Consider the following 19523-nt stretch of genomic DNA (forward strand, 5'->3'; position numbering starts at 1 on the left):
CGTTGTACCCATGTTGTCCCCATGTTGTCCCCATGTTGTCCCCATGTTGTCCCCATGTTGTCCTCATGTTGTACCCTGCATTCTGGCCTGGCAAAGGTCTTTTACGAGGCATCCTTGCTACCTTAAAGAATTAAAATGTTTTTTAATAACTCTCCTCTCATTTACAAAAACATGCCTAATTCTATTGCACAAATGTCCTGTCTTTATGTTAAATTCTTTATAATACATCTTACTTGTTCAAAGTGCTGTTTGGAAATTTTTTGAAAGGGTCCTTTTCCTAGGCCTGCAAAATAAAGTGATAAATGCTATGTGGGCAGCCTTAATAAACAATGCGATGATGTGTTGAGCATGCAGGATACCAAGAGGTTAACAAGGTGCTCTCCTGCTGCTTGTTATGACAGCTGAGTTTACATCACCACACAAAATCACACGCACAAACACAACACATTATTTCAAGATTTAAAGTTTAAGAGAGTGAGAACTTAATTGAACCACATGTCATTAACAGGGCTCTTAAGTTTTGAAGACAGGCAAGACTGACATATCTATCCAGGATGCTTTATTTTCATTGGTTGCTGGATTAAATCTGACCCAGATACGTTTTTTTCTGATTGGCTATTGTGGAGCCCATTTCTTTTTTTTTGATTGGCTGATAAGTGGCACCTCGCAGCAGAACTCCAGGGGAGCGCTTGATTCCTCCACGGTGAGGGCAGCGCGGCTCATGTTGGCGTGCTGCGGCACATTAAAACATTAAATAGCCGAGAGTTTTTTCAGCGTGAGAAATACGATGTGTGGCGGGAGTGCGTGACGTAAGACCGAAATGCGTGACTGTCCCGCTCAATGCGTGACACTTGAGAGCCCTGCATTAACACACCAGTCTCTGTTCGTTGTGTCTGTTTGAAAATCTTCTTCTGTTGCTAACTCCGGGACTCTTTGGGGTAAATAGGATGTCTATGCAGCGAATAGGTTTATAGATGCGCTCCTTAGCGCCATCTATCGTCGCGGAGTTTGAAAAGAAACCAACGCGCCTCGGCCCAAAATCAGAATTTCTTTTGCCGTGAGATATTGGTTGTGTGGCGTGAGAGCGTGTGAAAACATGCAAAAGCGTGTGTCACACGGCGAAACCGTGAGAGTTGGTAGCTCTGAGCATGTAGCTGGAGTCCTGTGTGTTTCCACCTGGTGAAGTTGAAGGTTCTCGAATACGATATTAGCTTCATCGAAATGCTTCACAAAGCTGAAGCTAGCTGCGGTCAGGTGGGAGAACGTAATCTGGACCCTAATAAAACAAATGCTCGATTAAAAGAAGAGAAGAAGAGTTGTATTGTTTTGTAGTTTACTTAATCATTTTTATTTTCATCCAACAACCAGTGTCAATGAATACTAAAACCCACAAATACCACAAATATAAACATCAATTTCAACAAAATGTCTTCAGTGAATAAAAATGTTTTTGGGGATTTCTTTCACACAAAAAAACATAAACGACACAAAAATACAAGCACAGCAAAAGTACGAACAAGAGGTGAAACCAAAAGGTGAAACGGTTGTTTTCCGTGTGTGACGCAGGATAAAGAGTCAGAGAGAAAGTAGGAAATTATTACGTTTTTCTTTTCTTAGAAAATGACACAATAGAGGATTAACTAAACCAATCAAAGAGATAATCCATTCACTTTATACGTCACGCAGGATCCTTTCTTTCCGATGACAGTCAAATCATATTGAACTTGACCTGCGTCTGCCCTAAACATCTGAAACAAGGTTCACAAAGTTCCCTTTTTTTTAAATGCCTTCGTCCAACGCTGAATTGACCTTTGACCTCCAGAGCCGTCCGCAGCGATGCAGACGGCGTCGACCCGTCGTCCGGGGTTCAACGTCGTTTCTCCAGCCCCTCTTCGGGAAAAGAGTTTTTATTTTTCCGTCGTTTCATCTGAAATCGACGACGAGGTGTTTGAGTTTGCGTCGGGAGGGTCGCGTCACACGTACTGCTCTTTGGGAAAAGTGTACGCCGCCACTCCCGGGGGAGGGGAACACAACACTGGGACGGAGGGGTATTTAAAGATGGCGGCGGTGTGAGACGGAGGAGACGAGGTGTGACTCGGCGTGTCGGCGCCGCCGGCCGCGGTGGTCGGCTGTGGGGGGGGGTAGGGCTGCTGGGGCAGGAAGGACAGCTGAGGCGCGTTGATGGGCGGGGAGTACGGCTCCGGGTCGTCCTCCGTGTTGCGGGCCAGCCGGTAGCTCACGTAGTCGGCCGGGTTGGGAAGCTCTTCGTAAAACCGGCCCGAATGCTGCGGAGACACGAGAGGCGTCAAAGAGACGGAGAAACAGATGCACATGCAGAGCACACACACTTTACTATTATTATACAGGAAACAGCACGTAGCATCGGAGAGAGCCAGTCCCACGTAAAGAACAGATATATAGATGGATAGAGAGATAGAGAGAGAGAGAGAGAGATGTATATATAGATAGATAGAAAGAGAGATGGATATATAGATATAGAGGTAGATAGATAGATGTATATAGAGATAGATAGATAGTTAGAAAGAGAGAGATGGATAGATGGATATATAGATATCGAGGTAGATAGATAGATAGATAGATAGATAAATAGATAGAAAGATAGATAGATAGATAGAAAGAGAGAGATGGATGAATTGATGGATAAATGGATATATAGATATATAGATAGAAGGATAGATAGAGAGATAGATAGAGATAGATAGATAGGTAGGTAGGTAGATAGATAGATAAATAAATAGATAGAAAGAGAGAGGTGGATGGATGGATGGATATAGAGATAGATAGATAGATAGATAGAAAGATAGAAAGTGAGAGATTGATGGATAAATGGATATATAGATATATAGATAGATAGATAGATAGATAGGTAGGTAGGTAGGTAGGTAGGTAGATACCAATAATAGCATTAATTATGTTCTCTATTATTATACATTACGTTGAAATTTAGTGTGGACCTATTTTTAAAATGTGATACATGAAGGACAAACACAACAATAGATTACCTGGATATCATCCGCTGGTCTTTTCCTGATCGGCTGGCACGGCCTTATGGACGGAGAGTCATTTCTGATCAAAGAGAATAAAAGTGAGAGGATGAGGAAGATAAGAGATGCAACGCGTGTTGGGACGATGGAGACGGAGTTACGTACGAGGCGCTGCCTTTTCGGCTTCTTATTTTGAGCACCAGGACGGTGACAGTGATGCCCATGAGAACTCCAGCAGCCAGTAATAAGGCAATCACACTGATGACATCACCAGGTGCGATCTGCGGTAGAGGCTTTTCTACAGAGAAAACACACGCAGAGTAAAACCAACATTCCTGGTTCACAGCAGCTTTAGGGGCCCGGTGAGCGTCAAATCAAATGACCCCCAGACTCCCGGTGAACATACCGATAATGCTGATCTCCACAGAGCCCGATCGCGTCCCGATGCTGTTGGTGGCATCACACACATAGATGCCCTGCATGTCGTACGTTACCGGCCCTTTAAGGGTCAGGACGTTGTCGCGGATGTCAGCGTTGTTTGGTATGGAGCCGTTAACCCTGCAGAACATACAGAAAATAAAAAAGTTCAAAAATTAAGAAGTTCATACAAGTTGTGAAACATTTTGTCCATGTGAATAACTTTTTTGAACTCCTTGTGGGATGTATCCAATTTCCTAAAAGATAGAGTCAACAAAAGAGTACAGACAAGAACAAAATAATCTGACAGTTTATGTGAACAAGCTACAAAATACAACCTTTACATTTGTTTTTGTTACAATATATATATATTTATTATATATATATATATATATTTATATTGATATATACATATATATATTTATATTGATATATATCTATATATATCAATATAAATATATCTATATCTATATATATTTGTATTTTTATGTATATATTTATACATATATACATTGGCAGGTGTGTATAGGCTGTATACTGTAACCTGTGAATGACAGAACAATAAGCCCATTGTATCTGCAGGAAGCCAACCAAGTACAGATGTCGAGGGCTTTACTGCAAAAAATTCAATGATAGATTTAAAAAAAAGTATATTCATGGTAGTTAAGCAATATCTAGACAGTAAAAGAGGTATATCAAAGTGAGAAGTTGTCTATTTGTGTGTATTTATTTACCTATTTATTTAAATTGATGTTTTACATTAGTGTTGTTGTTACTCCTCGTTTTAATGTGTGTACATTGATGTGCGGATGTATGTGTGTAGGGATTTCGAAGTTCTGTAAAATGACAATAAACACAGTAAAAATGAAAAGAAATAAGAAGGAAAACTCCAAATGTAATTCATAAAGAAAAACCTGATTTTGTTGTATTTTCTTCATGTTTGAAGTCAAATTTGAGTGAAACACAAACGGAGTCGTACTCACCGTCTCCACTGAAACAGAGAGACCGCCGGGTTGGCGTCAGCTCGGCAGCTCAGCTGGACGTTCTCTCGGTTCAGGTACCAGTTTCCATCAAACCCATCCACAGAAACATCTGGCTCATCTGGTCCCAACAAATACAAATAACATAAACATGAGCTTGTGGTAGTGTTGATATTAACCCACTAAGTTCTAGGCGTATGGGCCTTATTCACCAACCGTTTTGTAATGAAAAATCTCTTTTAAACATCGACTCATGCAGATTATTAAATGTCAGCTCTTCAGCTCTTCCTATCATTGGAAAGCATAATTCATCAAGCATAGGATTGTTCGAGGTTGTTCTGGTGTTAACTTGTGTTCCTCCTCCTTTAAGACCTTTCTTCGGGCGTTTCAGTTTCCTCCCTGAATGATTATTAATCATTTCCTGATTCGTGAGATTCAACTGACATTTCAATAGGATTCATCGCCATAAGAACACAGGTATAAACAATTCCGCAGTTTGGAAACAGGGCATGACTTTTTCTTAGGATCTATTCAATTCAAATTACACATTTGCCTCAGAGGGCTTTACAACCTGTACACATAGACATCCCTGACCTTTGACCTCACATCGGATCAGGAAAAACTCCCAAAAATACAGAAAAACTAGAACGGGCACTCGGTAGAGCGCATACCTTCGCATATCACAAGATTGGGCATTGAATTATGAACATGTTGGCATTAGTTGCATGCCAATTGGATAGAAATTGACCGCGCTATGGTAAAAAGAAGATGTTTACCTTTTCATGACCTTGACCTTTGACCCGATCGATCCCAAAATCTAATCAAATGGTCCCCGGATAATAACCAATCATCCCACCAAATTTCATGCGATTCGGTTTAATACTTTTTGACTTATGCGAATAACACGCACGCACGCATACAAATAAATACACAGCGATCAGAACATTACCTTCCGCATTTTCAATGCGAAGGTAAAAACCTTTTACAGGGGGAAAAAGGTAAGAACCCTTCAGGAGAGCAACAGAGGAGGACCCCTCGCCCCGAATGGACAGATCTCAAGGACAAATCAAAGAAAAGAAAGCCGATTGTTTTTGTGTGAACAAAGACGTACACTGAACGTCGAGGGTGACGCTGTCGGTGAAGACCTCCTGGTTGTAGGTGGTGACGCAGGTGAGCGTCTCCTTGTGTGTTTCTCTGCTGGGCACCAAGACGTATTCACTCTGAACGGTGAACGTCCCGTCGGAGTTCCTGTACTCTCGGGTGGTCGCTTCTCCCGGCGTCCTCGTCTCCCACCTGAGGGACACAGAGATACGCGGATGCTTTGGATCGGCTCGTCGTAATGCGGTCGGAAAAGAAACATTTTTAAAGGAAAAGGGTGAATTCAAGAGAGGAAACACTTCTTTTTTTCTTCCACGAAACACACACTTGATGGAGCCGGCCGGCTTTCCGTTGGCGGAGATGCAGGTGGCCACCGGGATTTTGAGATTGGAGGACCGCGCCACCAGCGTCGGTGTGGATAGACTCATCCGAGTGGTTGGCCGAACTGAGGGAATGACAATAAAAAAGTAAAAAACATGACCGTTAACTGTGCCGGAAGCTCATCCTGGAGCATGAGCAGAATATTTAGAAACTCAAAGAACTGAGAACACTCGCTGCTTCTAAATATACAATGAAAGAAATGGAGGCAGGTTCCCAAAGATGTCCATGTTCCTTAAATTAACTGTGTGATGTCACTCGTCTCTTGTTGTTGTTGTTGTTGTTGTTGATGTTTATTTTATTCAATCATTGCAATACAATACAATATTATTCTATATGATAAACAAAAGAAAGACTGAAAAGGTATAGGTAGAAGCAAAAAATGCTTATATATTCCTATCCTAAATTATTATAATCAAATAAATCAGAAAAGTTATATATAATATTATACTTATACTAAATATAATACTTGTCTCTTAACTTTTAGTTTCTTTTAACTTCTCTTATTCTGTGTTTCTTATGTCGCTGCCTGTCTTGTCCAGGTCACCCTCGAAAAAGAGATTTTTAATCTCAATGGGGTTTTATCTGGTTAAAAAAAAGGTTTAATAATAAGAATTTAAAAAAAACATTAATCTTGTAATGGAATTGAGATATTTAGTTATTTTTTGAGGGGGAAAAAAACTCAGATAAATCTGCCTCCAAGCACCTCTAAAACTCACCAATTAATCAGAATCAGAAACTTGTTATTGTCATGTAGATTTACATAGACAAGGAATGTGTCATGGCGGGTGGTGCAACAATAGACAATGACATTAACAACAATAAACAATAAACACAGTGCGATAATACTAAATATAAATATAAGTAAAACATTACATCCGTAAAGTCCCGTTTGACGCCCTCCCATCCCTCGCCCTGAGTTTCACTTCCGGATCACACCGTCACAAACCACGTCTCACCGTAGACGGTGAGGTTGACGGTGTTTTCCCGGTTACCCGCGGGGAAGGTGGTGTATTCGCAGATGTAGCTGGACTCGTCGGAGAGGCGGAGCGAGGAGAAGGTGATGGTGGTGTCTTCCAGCGTCGGGGTCCGTCGCCTCACCGCTCCGTTCTTGAAGGCCACGCGGTCCCTGTACGGCGGCGCCACGGACACGCCCAGCGAGGGGTTGGCGATGGCCACGTTCTGCTTGGTGCCGTTCACCAGCTTCTGCCACGTCACCTTGAGTTGAGAAGAGCGGATGATGATTCCTTAATTCATCTTCATTTATTTTAGATTTTTTATTTTCCCTTGCCTGGAAACCAACTCAATTCCACGTGCATGCATACGCTCACACATATACATCTGCCATCATCAATGTATTTTGTTTCTTTAAATAAAAATTTTTATAAAATAATTAAAAAGCTCACACACACGCACACACACACGCATAGGCACACGTGTACACATACATATTTATTTTATTTTTATTTTTATCAATACTCTGACTTTATGATGTTGTGTCCACTGTTTCGTCGTCCTCTAGGTGTTATGTCTATGTATTGTCTTTTGTCTTATAATTTAAAAAAATTAAAAGAAAAAAAAGAAGAGCGGATGAAATGGAAGAAGGGATGAGGGAAGTGTGTCTTCAGTAAACCAGGCAAGACTACTGGAACGATCCCGAAAGATTTCTCTTTAAAGCTTAACCCTCCTGTTACCTTCAGGGTCAATTTGATCCCATTCAATGTTTAATGTCGGTGTTCTTTGGGGTCAATTTGACCCCAGGCTGTTTTTCACTGTGTCAAACATATAAGAAATATCAACTTTTTTATATATTTAAAGGGCTATTTAGGTCGTCAACAAACAAACATAAAGTACCTCACACTTAAACTTGGGAAACAATATTAATTCTAATAATTTTCTGGAGGTTTTAATTGCTGGGGTCAAATTGACCCCGAGGGTAAAATATGAATGCCTGTTTCATGTGCACTGAAACAGGCTTTACATTGTTTACGCTTGAATACCTGAGAGATTTTGACGGGCGGGAGGCTGTTGACGAACCGACAGCGGAGATCCACCTTGGAGCCGGCGTAGCCCCACTTCCCATCATCCATTTCAACAGTCTGGCCATGTATTCCTGCAGGAGGAACACAAGAGGTAAATAAATACCTTCTTTGAAAAATATATACGCACATCTCACACACATAAAAAAAACAGATTGAAAGAGTTCATCTGATTAGATTTTGGGATCAATCGGGTCAAAGGTCAAAGTCAAGGTCATGGAAAGGTCAACATCTTCTTTTTACCATAGCACGGTCAATTTTTATCCAATTGGCATGCAACTAATGCCAAAACGTTCATAATTCAATGCCCAATCTTGTGATATGCGAAGGTATGCGCTCTACCGAGTGCCCATTCTAGTTAATTATGTAATCATTTTACTTTATAGTTAACCCATTTAAAATCCCCTCTTCCTCATTGCTCTCACCAGCCAAATAGTATATGAAATATATATAATAAAAGATAAAGAGATGGAAATGCGTCCAGACACGACAACCGTTGCCATTTTATTTCTCATAGGAAGTGTAACTTTGCATGAAAGTTCTCTCAGATATTAATTATTCTTATCGTATGTATTTAAAATCTCACTTTTTAAATACAACTTTCATCTAAACGTAAATACAGACTCATGATACCGAGATAAAACTTTTAGATGTGAAGTCCCGCCCCTTTTTGATGGACATTATTTCAGAAAAAATGAATACGATAATCAACGGCAAGAGATCATTTTAACCATTTGAATTGCTCTATGAATTATGCGTGATGCTTGTCAATGCATACGATCACTTTGCAGGTCAAGAAAGTCACATTTGTATGTAAAATAGTTTACTATAAGATTATTAGAAAGACATCCGAAAACAACGCACTCGATAAAAAGAGTTGCTGGATTTATTTATTTAGACTCCCAAGATATATTTTGCATCTCATTTTGGGAAAACAATGTCGCCCCCAAAGTTGCGCAACAGGGAATAAAAGACAATGGGTTGCAAATAAAAGTAACATGTAGGCCTCTATAAACTATGACACAATAAATGTCATTATTATTTCTGATATTACTGTGAAGTGTGCCATCAGCTGCTCACTTTTAACTGGACTGGAAAAGTTACTCCATGAACACAAAGCTGAATGAGAGTCCCACATATAGCCGGGGGATTTCCACGTTTGAAATATTGTATTTTTAAAAGAAGCGGATACAATACGGCACTACAGTTCATGGTTCATTATGTAATCCAATATGTCCGTGTTATTAACGGTCAAGGTATTGATCGGCCCATCGGTGTTCTCGTCTCTAATGGTTCAAACGCCTTCGGGGCTGACAGCATCGCGACTAAAGCCGCTCATCTCTGATGCAGTAATAATGTTAACGTTTTGCTTTTACCTAAAACAGAGAGAGAACTGGGTGGAGCCTTATTATCAAAAACTATATATTAATTCGACATCCATATAAAATGTGAATTGTTCCGCAGACTGAATGTGTGTTTGTGTTAATAAAGTTTGTTGAACTTCATTTGCTCTGAAATCCAGCAGAAGTGCGGTCAGTGCTCTTTTTCTTATGACATTTTAAATCTAGAACTCTCGTGTTTTCTCTTGGTTAAGCATAATCTGGACATATTTCATCTGTTTATTGTTTATCTTGTTTAGTTTCAGGGTGTTGCAGGAATATTTGAAGAAGACTCAAAGCTACATGCAACATGTCTTTTACTAGCGCAGTACAGTTCTCAGAAAATGCCCCAAAACGACAACATGTTTACTTTTCAGGGATGGGTTTGTTGCCGGGCAGGTTTTTAAAAGTAAGAGGAATGTGTGAAATCAAAATAAAACATAATATCTCTGCTTCTGCTGTATCTGTGTTCCTCCTTTTCTTCCTGTTCTTTTTAAAACTGCCTATCGTGAGTCCAACAGAAGTGCGACGCTAGATGTGGAGCAGTCAGATGATACAATGATATCTTGTTTAACTTGTAAAAAGACCCGACAACAACAACACAGCCTGCTTCCCCATCACTGTCGTCACTATCCGTGAGAACTGACCGACAGATGCTGGACTGACAAAGCCTAATGTGTGGACAGTACATATAAAAAAAATACTAAAAAATGCCTAATTGGCCTAGATGTCGTTAATATATGCAGGATTACTCAAACTCGACTGGTCCCAATTACTCAAAAGAATAAATCATATGTACGATGTATACATTTGAAGTTCCAGCCGGCGTCTGTTCGCTGAGCACAGAGACAGAAATGAAGCTCTCTGCATATTAGTGTGAGATTGTCTTGAAAAGTAAGTTTGTAAAGTCTATTTATTTTGCACAAAGTGCAGTTCATTAGTAAATTAAAACAAGTTGTCAATAACAGGCTAAAACATGTCAACAGTTAAAAGAGCAAGGATACACTGTAAAAGATGGTGCAGTAAATAAATAAATAGGGAAGATTTAAAAAAAGCAGGCCATAGAATATTTAAATTAACCAAATGCCAGAAACATAAAAGCATGCTCAGGAAATGTATTTATTTTTAGGGGCCAATTTTTGACTGAATTCCAGGGGCATTTAAAAAGAAATTGGGGTCACTTGTTGAAACTTGTGAGATAACATTTAAACTTTGTTCAAAAATAATAAATATACTTATTTAGGCTCACACTATATGAGTAATTGTCATAAAAATGGCAATAATAAGACTATTAGGCAGTAGTCTACAGATTAAAAGTTTTTTCTTACATTTTTTTAAGAAAACATAAATCAGACAATCATATTCAATTGTATTGTATTTATTATTATTAACTTTTTTTGAAACAACTATATCAATTAAAACTTATTTCTTTTTTTAATAATATTTTTTGTGTATCTACCTAGTACAGGCAATACAGAAGGTCAGATGAAACAAAGAATAAAAACAAAAAAAAGCTATTAAACTATCGAAATTATGGGGTCATTTTCTGCCCCTCTCCTCGTGATATCACGGGCAAAATTATATTTCTTGGGGGCAGTTTTGACCTTTGCCCTCGTGTATTTCCGACGCTGGTGCTCAGTATCAACCACACGTCAGTCCTGCTTCATATCAAGTTGTATAGATTCCTTTCACTCGTCTTAACCGTATACTTAACACACACACACACACACACTCGTCTCCCACTGAGAAGCCCCCCTACTGCGGCCCGGTAGCTGAGCTGATTAAGTCAGGGGCTTTAGGTGAGAACAGAACCTCTCGGACACGAAGACGAACACCAGCTCATATCTCGCCGGTCCCACATCTCTCCCGGCTTCCTCTTTTCCGCTGCGTCCGTTGGCATTCTTCTATTGTTCAGAGGATGGGAAGTGACCTCAGCCCTCTGGTGACAATGCACTATAAACAGCAGCACGCCCGCAAGGGACGGCCATGGGAACGCAGCAAAAACAATAGCAATATTGTTTCACACTTTGAATGTGCGCCGTGCAAAAACAGCAGGAGCATCACCATGTGCTGCTGGGCTTCTTTTGTTCCTGAGTGGATATCCTCCATCTTTCTCCATCATTATACGACCAGCCATTCATACTCTTTTCTTGTCTGTGTGAGAGTTAAACAGAGAAACAGTGTGTATGAAAATGTATGTCTGATAATTGTTTTATTGGACCATTATTTAAACAGGAAGGCCTTAATGAATTAGGAAAATCTGTTTGTCAAGAGTGATGTGGCGACTGGTTTATAGAAAAAGATTTCACCCTCGAAACAAGCTAAACGACACCAGCTCTGTGAGTTAGAGCTGAATCAACTAAAATGTGTCAGTCAGTCAGCAATCCATCATAAAGTTGAGATATCTCAATAAAAATGGTCCAGATTTAGAGAAACATTATCATCCATAGACACCCGATAAAACTAACACGTCAAGATCCAAAACTGTCAGAATTTAAAGACTTATTTTTATGTTTTCTTAAACTAAATGTGGAAACTTAACCTTTTGATACCCACACGATTTTTTAGGTTCCTGCTCGAAATAACAAACCCAAACTAAACTAAAAGAGTGTTTATAGCTCTGCAACCACAAAAGCTATGTGAAAAATGTTGCTGTTATAATAAAGGCAACACATGTGAGCTTTTGTTCAGATGTGTAAATATTCGTATGTATGTTACTGGTTAAGAGTAAATGAAGATGAAACTATGAAAATAGAGGTTTCAGGTTCGCCTAGAACAAAAAGCACTCAGGATGAATATCTTTTGGATGGATGCACAGCGAGAGTCGAACATCATCCATACAATAACACAACTTGTGAACAGTCTTTCTGCAAAGTATGACTTCGAAAAAGTCAAGCAGAACAATAGTTAATAGAGTTTTTAGTGAAGCGAATTTAGGCGAGGTCTCTAAAATGTGCATTTGGGCACATCTGCATCTGCTGCGGTGCGAATAAAAAAAGATAATTCCAGCTGCAATGTTTTCCAGGCTCATCAAACGACATTTAACTTGAGCGATCGGCCACAGATACGAGAAGAAGGAAAACTAAACTCGTGGCACCACAGCGACGGGAAAAAGAGGAGAGAACAGATTAAATGTTCCATCTTTGGGATTTCAAATCTGTGATTGATCGGGGATTACGCGCTGCGTTCACGTCTTTGACGTCGTGACTTGTGAGGAAACTGACGACCGACTGACACGATGCTCGGGCCTCAACGTTGCAGCGCTACGTCCAGCCTGGGAGCTTCAGAGGGTTTGCGATACGACTGGATGCCACTTCCTGTTATTCTGCTTTCATCCCACCAACCACATACTCCATTTTTTATGTTCTTCTCCACATTTTCCCACGAAATCGATTATAATCTCTCTTTGTGTTTGATCGGGATCCGTCTGCACACGCACAGATACGCGGACTGAATATGGGGAGTAGGGGTGCACAAAGAAGAGACAAGCTAAATGGGAAGAGGACACACGGGGCGATGTGCGTGTGCCGGATTATTTCTGTGGAGCAGTGTGTGCTCCAGCTGCGGACCGTGGATTAAACCCAAAAAACCTCACGAGGGTGCCGGTCTGTCGGTCTCGCTCTGCCTTTTTTTTCTGTGTCATGTGACCGCAAAATTCGTCCCCACCCAATGTTGAGTCTTTTAAAACTGAAACGACGAATATGGAAGAACCATATCCGTCAATGACACAACACGTGTATTTAAGGGAAACTAGAAGGAGGATCCAGGAGGAGACGTTTGTCTTCAGGTCCCTTGATGAGTCGACATTTAAATAACACATACCACAGTCTTCCTCCTGTCCCTCGTTGTCAATCAGCCTCCACAACAAGTGATTGTTTCTTTGACAAAGGGTACGGGGGACGGGAGAGAAGATGATTTACATCGCCCCCTTCACGTCGTGTCAAAAATAATATAACTAAGAATATATAGAATTCCCATTACAGTCTTTCTGCAGTGGGAGGACTGCAAACTTATAATGTGTCAACATCTCAGTGATTGACTGTGACAGCACTGCTGAGGAGACAGACACACACACACACACTGCTGAGGAGAAGACACACACACACACACACTGCTGAGGAGACACACACACACACACACTGCTGAGGAGACACACACACACACACTGCTGAGGAGACACACACACACACACACTGCTGAGGAGACACACACACACACACACTGCTGAGGAGAAGACACACACACACACTGCTGAGGAGACACACACACACACACACACTGCTGAGGAGAAGACACACACACACACACACACTGCTGAGGAGAAGACACACACACACACACTGCTGAGGAGAAGACACACACACACACACTGCTGAGGCGCCCACTGCCAAGAGAAGACACACACACACACACACACACACACACACACTGCCAGGAGAAGACAGACACACACACACACACGGCAGCTCCGCGGAGATTGTGCGCTCTTTTAGTTTTTGTGTTTATTTTAAATGTTTTCTTTGCCACAAACACATCGGCACTAACAACATACGACCGCAGCACACTTTTGGACATAAACTTTTGCGCAAAACAAGGGTTTTTGTCCACTTTTTCCATCGATCCAGCGTGGCCGGCAGAGATCGTACGAGCGAACCACAACAACAACAGTGGAGCCGCTACTACGGGGAGACGACGAAAACATCGAGGGAAACGGAGCGGAATTCGGAACAGACTGAGAGTTCAAGCCCACCGTCCACCTTTGCCCAGCATCCTTCTTGCTAACGTCCAGTCTCTGGAAAATAAGATGGATGATTTTAGGCAAGGATCAGATTCCAACGGACATGCGGATTGTAACATCTTTGTCTGACGGAAACTTGGCTGACCCGCTGGTGCCGGATCGAGTCATATGCCCAACCGAGTCCTTCTCTGTTTTCCGTGCAGACAGAACGGAAGAGTCTGGTAAATCTAAGGGTGGAGGCGTTTGCTTCATGACAAACAACATGTGGTGTGACCCCAAGAACATTAAGACTCTTTCGCTCCTGCTCGCGAACCTGGAACATCTGACGATCTCATGCCGTCCATTCTACCTTCCCGGGAGTTCAGCTCGGTCATCACCACAGCCGCTACATACCACCACAAGCGGACACCGACGTAGCACTATCGGACCTACATGATGTGTTATGTCGGCATCAGAACAAGTATCCCGACGCGGCTGTGGTGGTGGCTGGGGACTTTAACAAGGCAAACCTAAAAAGTCATGCCGAACTTTCACCAGCACATTACGTGTGCTACCAGAGGAAAGAACGTTGGACCACTGCTATACGCCATTCAAGAGAGGCTACAAGGCTGTCTCTCTCCTCCGTTAGGGAAATCAGACCATGCCGCCATTTTTCTGCTTCCGGAGTATAAACAAAGGATCGCGGGAAGCGGTAGTGACGAGGAACGAATGCGGTGGTCTGACCAATCAGAGGCTGAGCTACAGGACGCTCGTATCGTCGACTGGGACATGATCCAATCCAGTTCCAGTGACGCCAGCGAGTTTGGAAGTAGCAATGAGCCTCATAGCAACGCTAACGGACACCATCGTCTCCACGGTAAAAGTTAGGGTCTTTCCTAACCAAAAGCCGTGGGTTGATGGATCCATCCGTGAAGCTGTGAACGCCTGCATTGCTGCCTATAACTCCGGTCTTGTATCCGGCAACATGGACGAGTACAAGGCAGCGGTCTATGGACTGAGGAGGGCGGTGAAGAAGGCCAAAAGGAGGTACCGAGACAGAGTGGAATCACAGATGGAGCAGCGCGACACCAGGCGCCTATGGCAGGGGCTACGGACTATCACAAACTACCAGAGCAGAGCCCGCGCAATGGTGAGTGCCGACGCATCCCTAGCGGACGACCTGAACTCATTTTATGCACGGTTTGAGGCTAGCAACAACAGCGCTAGCTCACCGGCTAACAACAACACCGTTAGCGTAGCCGAGGTGAGTTCTACCGCTGGGGATGAACACACACTCTCTGTGACCGAGCACAGTGTGAGGAGGGCTCTGTTGAGGGTGAACACCAGGAAAGCTGCAGGTCCAGATGGCATATCTGGGCGAGTACTGAAGACCTGTGCTAACCAGCTAGCTCCAGTGTTCACCACAATATTCAACCTCTCCCTGGCTGAGTCCGTGGTCCCCGCCTGCTTCAAGAGATCCACTATTGTCCCTGTGCCCAAGAATGCTTCTCCAGCATGTATGAATGACTACCGACCGTGGTCCTCACCTCGGTGGTCATGAAATGCTTTGAGAGGCTGATAAAGGACTACATCTGCGCCTTCCTCCCTTCCTCCATGGACCCGCTGCAGTTTGCTTATCGCCCAAACAGATCCACGGATGATGCTGTCTCCCAGGTACTGCACACCACACTCTCTCATCTGGACAGCCAGAGGGGGCTATGTCAGACTGCTGTTCATTGATTATAGTTCAGCTTTCAACACCATAGTCCCTCCAGACTGGCCGGCAAGCTGATTGAGCTGGGACTGAACACCCCTGTGTGCTTGGATCCTGGACTTCCTGACCGCCAGGCCACAGGTGGTCAGGGTGGGCAGACACACTCCAAATCCCTCACCCTGAACACAGGATCCCCCAGGGTTGCGTCCTCAGCCTCCTACTGTACTCCCTGTACACACATGACTGTGTGGCCAGGTTCAGCTCCAACACCATCATCAAGTTTGCGGATGACACAGTGGTGGTGGGCCTGATCTCCGACAACGACGAGAAGGCCTACCTGGAGGAAGTTGCTGATCTGTCACTCTGGTGCCAGGACAACAGCCTCATCATGAATGTCACCAAAACTAAGGAGCTGATTGTGGACTTTAGGAGGGTACAACAACAGAGGACGTACTCACCACTGGGGATTAACGGGACTACTGTGGAGAGGGTGAGCGGGTATAAATACCTGGGAGTCCACATCACCGAGGATCTGACATGGTCAACAAACACAGACACTCTGGTGAGAAAGGCAAGGCAGCGCCTCTACCACCTCAGGCAGCTGAGGAAATTTAAAGTTTCCCAGAGGATCCTTCAGTCCTTCTACTCTGGAGCTGTAGAGAGCGTCCTGACAGGAAGCATCACAGCCTGGTTTGGCAACTGCTCCGCTCAGGACAGGAAGGCTCTGCAGAGAGTAGTGCGTCGGCTGAGCGCACTATTGGAACTACACTCCCACCCTGCAGGACTTGTACACCAGGAGGTGCAGAACCAGAGCCGGCAGGATCATGAAGGATCCTCACCACCCCAACAACAGACTGTTTCAGCTGCTGCGGTCAGGCAGGCGCCTCCGTAGTCACGCTGCAAGAACAGAGAGACTGAGACGGAGTTTCTTTCCTCAGGCCATCAGGATTGTGAACTCCGACCTCACCAGGACCCCCACATAGACCCACACAACTGCCCCTCTTAGGCACACACACACACACACACACACACACTTACTGTAAATATTGTGTTGTTTTTTTTATTTGTAAATAGTGTGTACTTGTTGCCCTTGCACATTCCTGCTGAGCATTGCCACTTTCATTTCACTGCACACCCTGTGTGTGTATGTGACAAATAAAACATCTTGAATCTTGAATCTTGAATCACACACACTGCCAGGAGAAGACAGACACACACACACACACTGCCAGGAGAAGACAGACACACTGCAGCAACAGTCAGCAGCCTTCCTGCTCCCTGCGTCGCTCTAATCCACCGCTCCCTCCTTCAACATGACAATCCCACACATGGCACTGCCTCACACTCAGAAAATACCACATACACACACACACACACACACATGTATAATATACACACACCAGCAAATTACTGCTCAACTTTAGCGCAGGCGGGGGCGGGGCGGGGAGGGGGGGGGGGTTACCACGGATTGAGTGAAAAAAACAATCACAGCAGATGTCACAGCAGATAAACACATCCGTATGCTGCCACAATCGCTTTTGGCATTACGTAATATGTGTCCCATCACACACACACACACACACACACCTTTTATTACACAGCCCCAAGTCTGATGCTATAGCTGCATGTTTGCCCCCGATCTTAGGGTGATTACACAGCTGCACCTGTTACAATGAGGCAAGAGTTACAGTCATTCAAACATACACACACACACACACACACACACACACACACACACACACACACACATAGCGCTGTAAGATGAGGGGATGCCATCTGCAGGGGCGGCCGCATCCTGTGAATACGCCACCTGCTGAAGGCGACTTTGGTTTTGACAACTGTCTGGACTCACTGAAAAAATGCAGGAGCCTGTTATGACTTCTGCACTGATTGGGAGTAAAAGTCATAAAATGAGAGATTTATTCATTTTGGTTGAAGTTTGATGCTCCGAAAAGTTAAATAGTGGCAATGAATTAAGCAAAAAGGGGTTTCAAGACGCTTACATTAAAATTAATGAACCTATTGTACAGAATGTTGAACATTTTACTTTTTAAAAATCACAACAAATTCATCGGGCACCTTATATTGGGTTTATGCGTTGTAGGTAATAGCTTTAGTTATCATTTATATATCATGAATTCATGCTTCACAGATCAGTTAAGAATAAAATAAGAACTCTTGGGTAATTGAAGGTCAACAACCCAAAAGTTGTCCCTATAAGAGATTTATTAAACAACAGTAAAATGATTTGTTAATAATTAATGTATTCATCAATTACAACGTAAACACCATTTATCAAGAGCGACGAATCTGAAAGTGGCAACATTTTTATTTAAGCCTATACTTTACTTAAATGAAAAAGTATTTCAATGAATACTTATGTGTGTAACACGAATGTAAAATGGACATAAAACATTATAAACTCTCAATATTCATATCATACAAATCATTTGACAAAATAAAAGCCTAAATCTAAAGACAACAATATAAACTGACATGCTCATAACAAAGCAGGTTAAATCAACTACCAATTAGAACTACAACAATTACGATTGTTATCATTATTGTGCAATGATTTATAGCGATCCTTTGTGATTGGTTTATATTTGATACAGAACAATCAATCAAGTCTTTTCACCTGGATTCCACACGTCATCATTATTTACCAGGTGTTGAGGAAAAAAGCGGAGCAACCATACCTGGAATAACACAAGTGGTTATCAGGAATCTCCAAAATCCAGTGCCGTCCATGCCCAGACCCCCGTTGCCAGCTTCTCGCTGTGATTAAATTCCCAGCGTACACTTTGTTTTGTACGCGTCCTACGCGCGAGGCAGCAGGTTCTGCTCCAGGTTCCGTCGGACCGGGGGGGGGGGGGGGGGGGGGTCCAAATCAAGTCAGGTCTCCATGTACGCGCCGAGCTCACGCGCCTCGAATATAGTTGTCAGAGTGAACTCCAGGGCGTCCCTTGTTCTGTCCTCTCTCTGTGAGGCCGACTTCCCTCCCGAAGCGGCAGCAGCAGCAGCGGCAGCAGCGTCTGTCTGGCTGAAGCTCGGCGGGGATAAAGCAGTTTAACGCGTGGGCAGATTATTTCTCGGTCAGTGTGTGTGTGAGGGCTGAGCGGCCCGCCGGCTGTCCGGTGTGCGCACAGAGGGGAAGAGGCTCGTTTAAAATGAGCACACTCGAGTCAATAGACGCAATTAGGGGCCCCAGACAGGGGCGGAGGTAGAGGAACGAGCGCCCCCCCCCCCACCCCCAGGAACCATCTTTCATATTAGTTATGATCATATTCATGCAACAATTGTGTATTCACAACATGTGTGTGTGTGTGTGTGTGTGTGTGTGTGTGTGTGTGTGTGTGTGTGTGTGTGTGTGTGTGTAAATGAATGCCTCCTTGAACACGTTTCTCTACATCTTATCATCTCAATATCATATTTGTCATCTTCAGGCCCATTTAGACGGAGCCTCAGACTCCCCCCCCCCCCACAAAAAAAACTATGTGTGCACGCTTTTTTTATTTTTGTGATCAAAACTTTCTGATTGCTTTTTTACTTTGGCTCATATACACCCCCAATTTCATTGTCACTGTTGTAACAATATTGTCCATAAATGATGCTAATATGTTGTCTTTAATGTGTTTTTTTCATAATAATAATAATAATAATAATAATGCATTATATTTTTATCGCGCTTTTCAAAGTACTCACAGACGCTTTACATCACAAATTAAAACATCCTAGAAGCTGTAGAATAAAAGTAGCTAAAAGTACATGTTTTTATATTTATCCTACTATTTGT

General features: G+C 42.8%; 1 protein-coding gene across 2 annotated transcripts; it reads right to left on the reverse strand.

Moving 5' to 3' along the window:
• Positions 1 to 1316: 1316 nt before the first annotated feature.
• On the reverse strand, positions 1317 to 18770 carry LOC130209816 (nectin-1-like). 2 transcript variants are annotated; one of them, XM_056439692.1, is made up of 10 exons: positions 18427 to 18767; positions 7879 to 7991; positions 6838 to 7096; positions 5828 to 5945; positions 5514 to 5695; positions 4406 to 4523; positions 3412 to 3563; positions 3171 to 3303; positions 3024 to 3087; positions 1317 to 2285 (listed from the first exon to the last, which is right to left on the reverse strand). In XM_056439692.1, exons 1-10 carry the CDS (start codon positions 18476 to 18478, stop codon positions 1974 to 1976), a joined length of 1503 nt encoding a protein of 500 aa, XP_056295667.1. In that variant the 5' UTR covers positions 18479 to 18767; the 3' UTR covers positions 1317 to 1973. The 2 variants fall into 2 exon arrangements, with proteins under 2 accessions (XP_056295667.1, XP_056295657.1); XM_056439682.1 differs by having other exon boundaries at positions 5514 to 5945; positions 18427 to 18770.
• Positions 18771 to 19523: the final 753 nt, after the last annotated feature.

The sequence above is a fragment of the Pseudoliparis swirei genome, chromosome 3 (genome assembly GCF_029220125.1).
Source record: "Pseudoliparis swirei isolate HS2019 ecotype Mariana Trench chromosome 3, NWPU_hadal_v1, whole genome shotgun sequence".
Lineage (NCBI taxonomy): Eukaryota > Metazoa > Chordata > Actinopteri > Perciformes > Liparidae > Pseudoliparis > Pseudoliparis swirei.

What these genes read in the sequence shown, in the direction of transcription:
- LOC130209816 (XM_056439682.1), bottom strand. Translation starts at nt 18,478, where the DNA reads ATGGACGGCACTGGATTTTGGAGATTCCTGATAACCACTTGTGTTATT. An exon ending in CGTCACCCTCGACGTTCAGT is followed by an intron (nt 4,524 to 5,513) that starts GTACGTCTTTGT and finishes TGTTGGGACCAG; the next exon opens with ATGAGCCAGATGTTTCTGTG. An exon ending in TGTGGAGATCAGCATTATCG is followed by an intron (nt 3,304 to 3,411) that starts GTATGTTCACCG and finishes TTTTCTCTGTAG; the next exon opens with AAAAGCCTCTACCGCAGATC.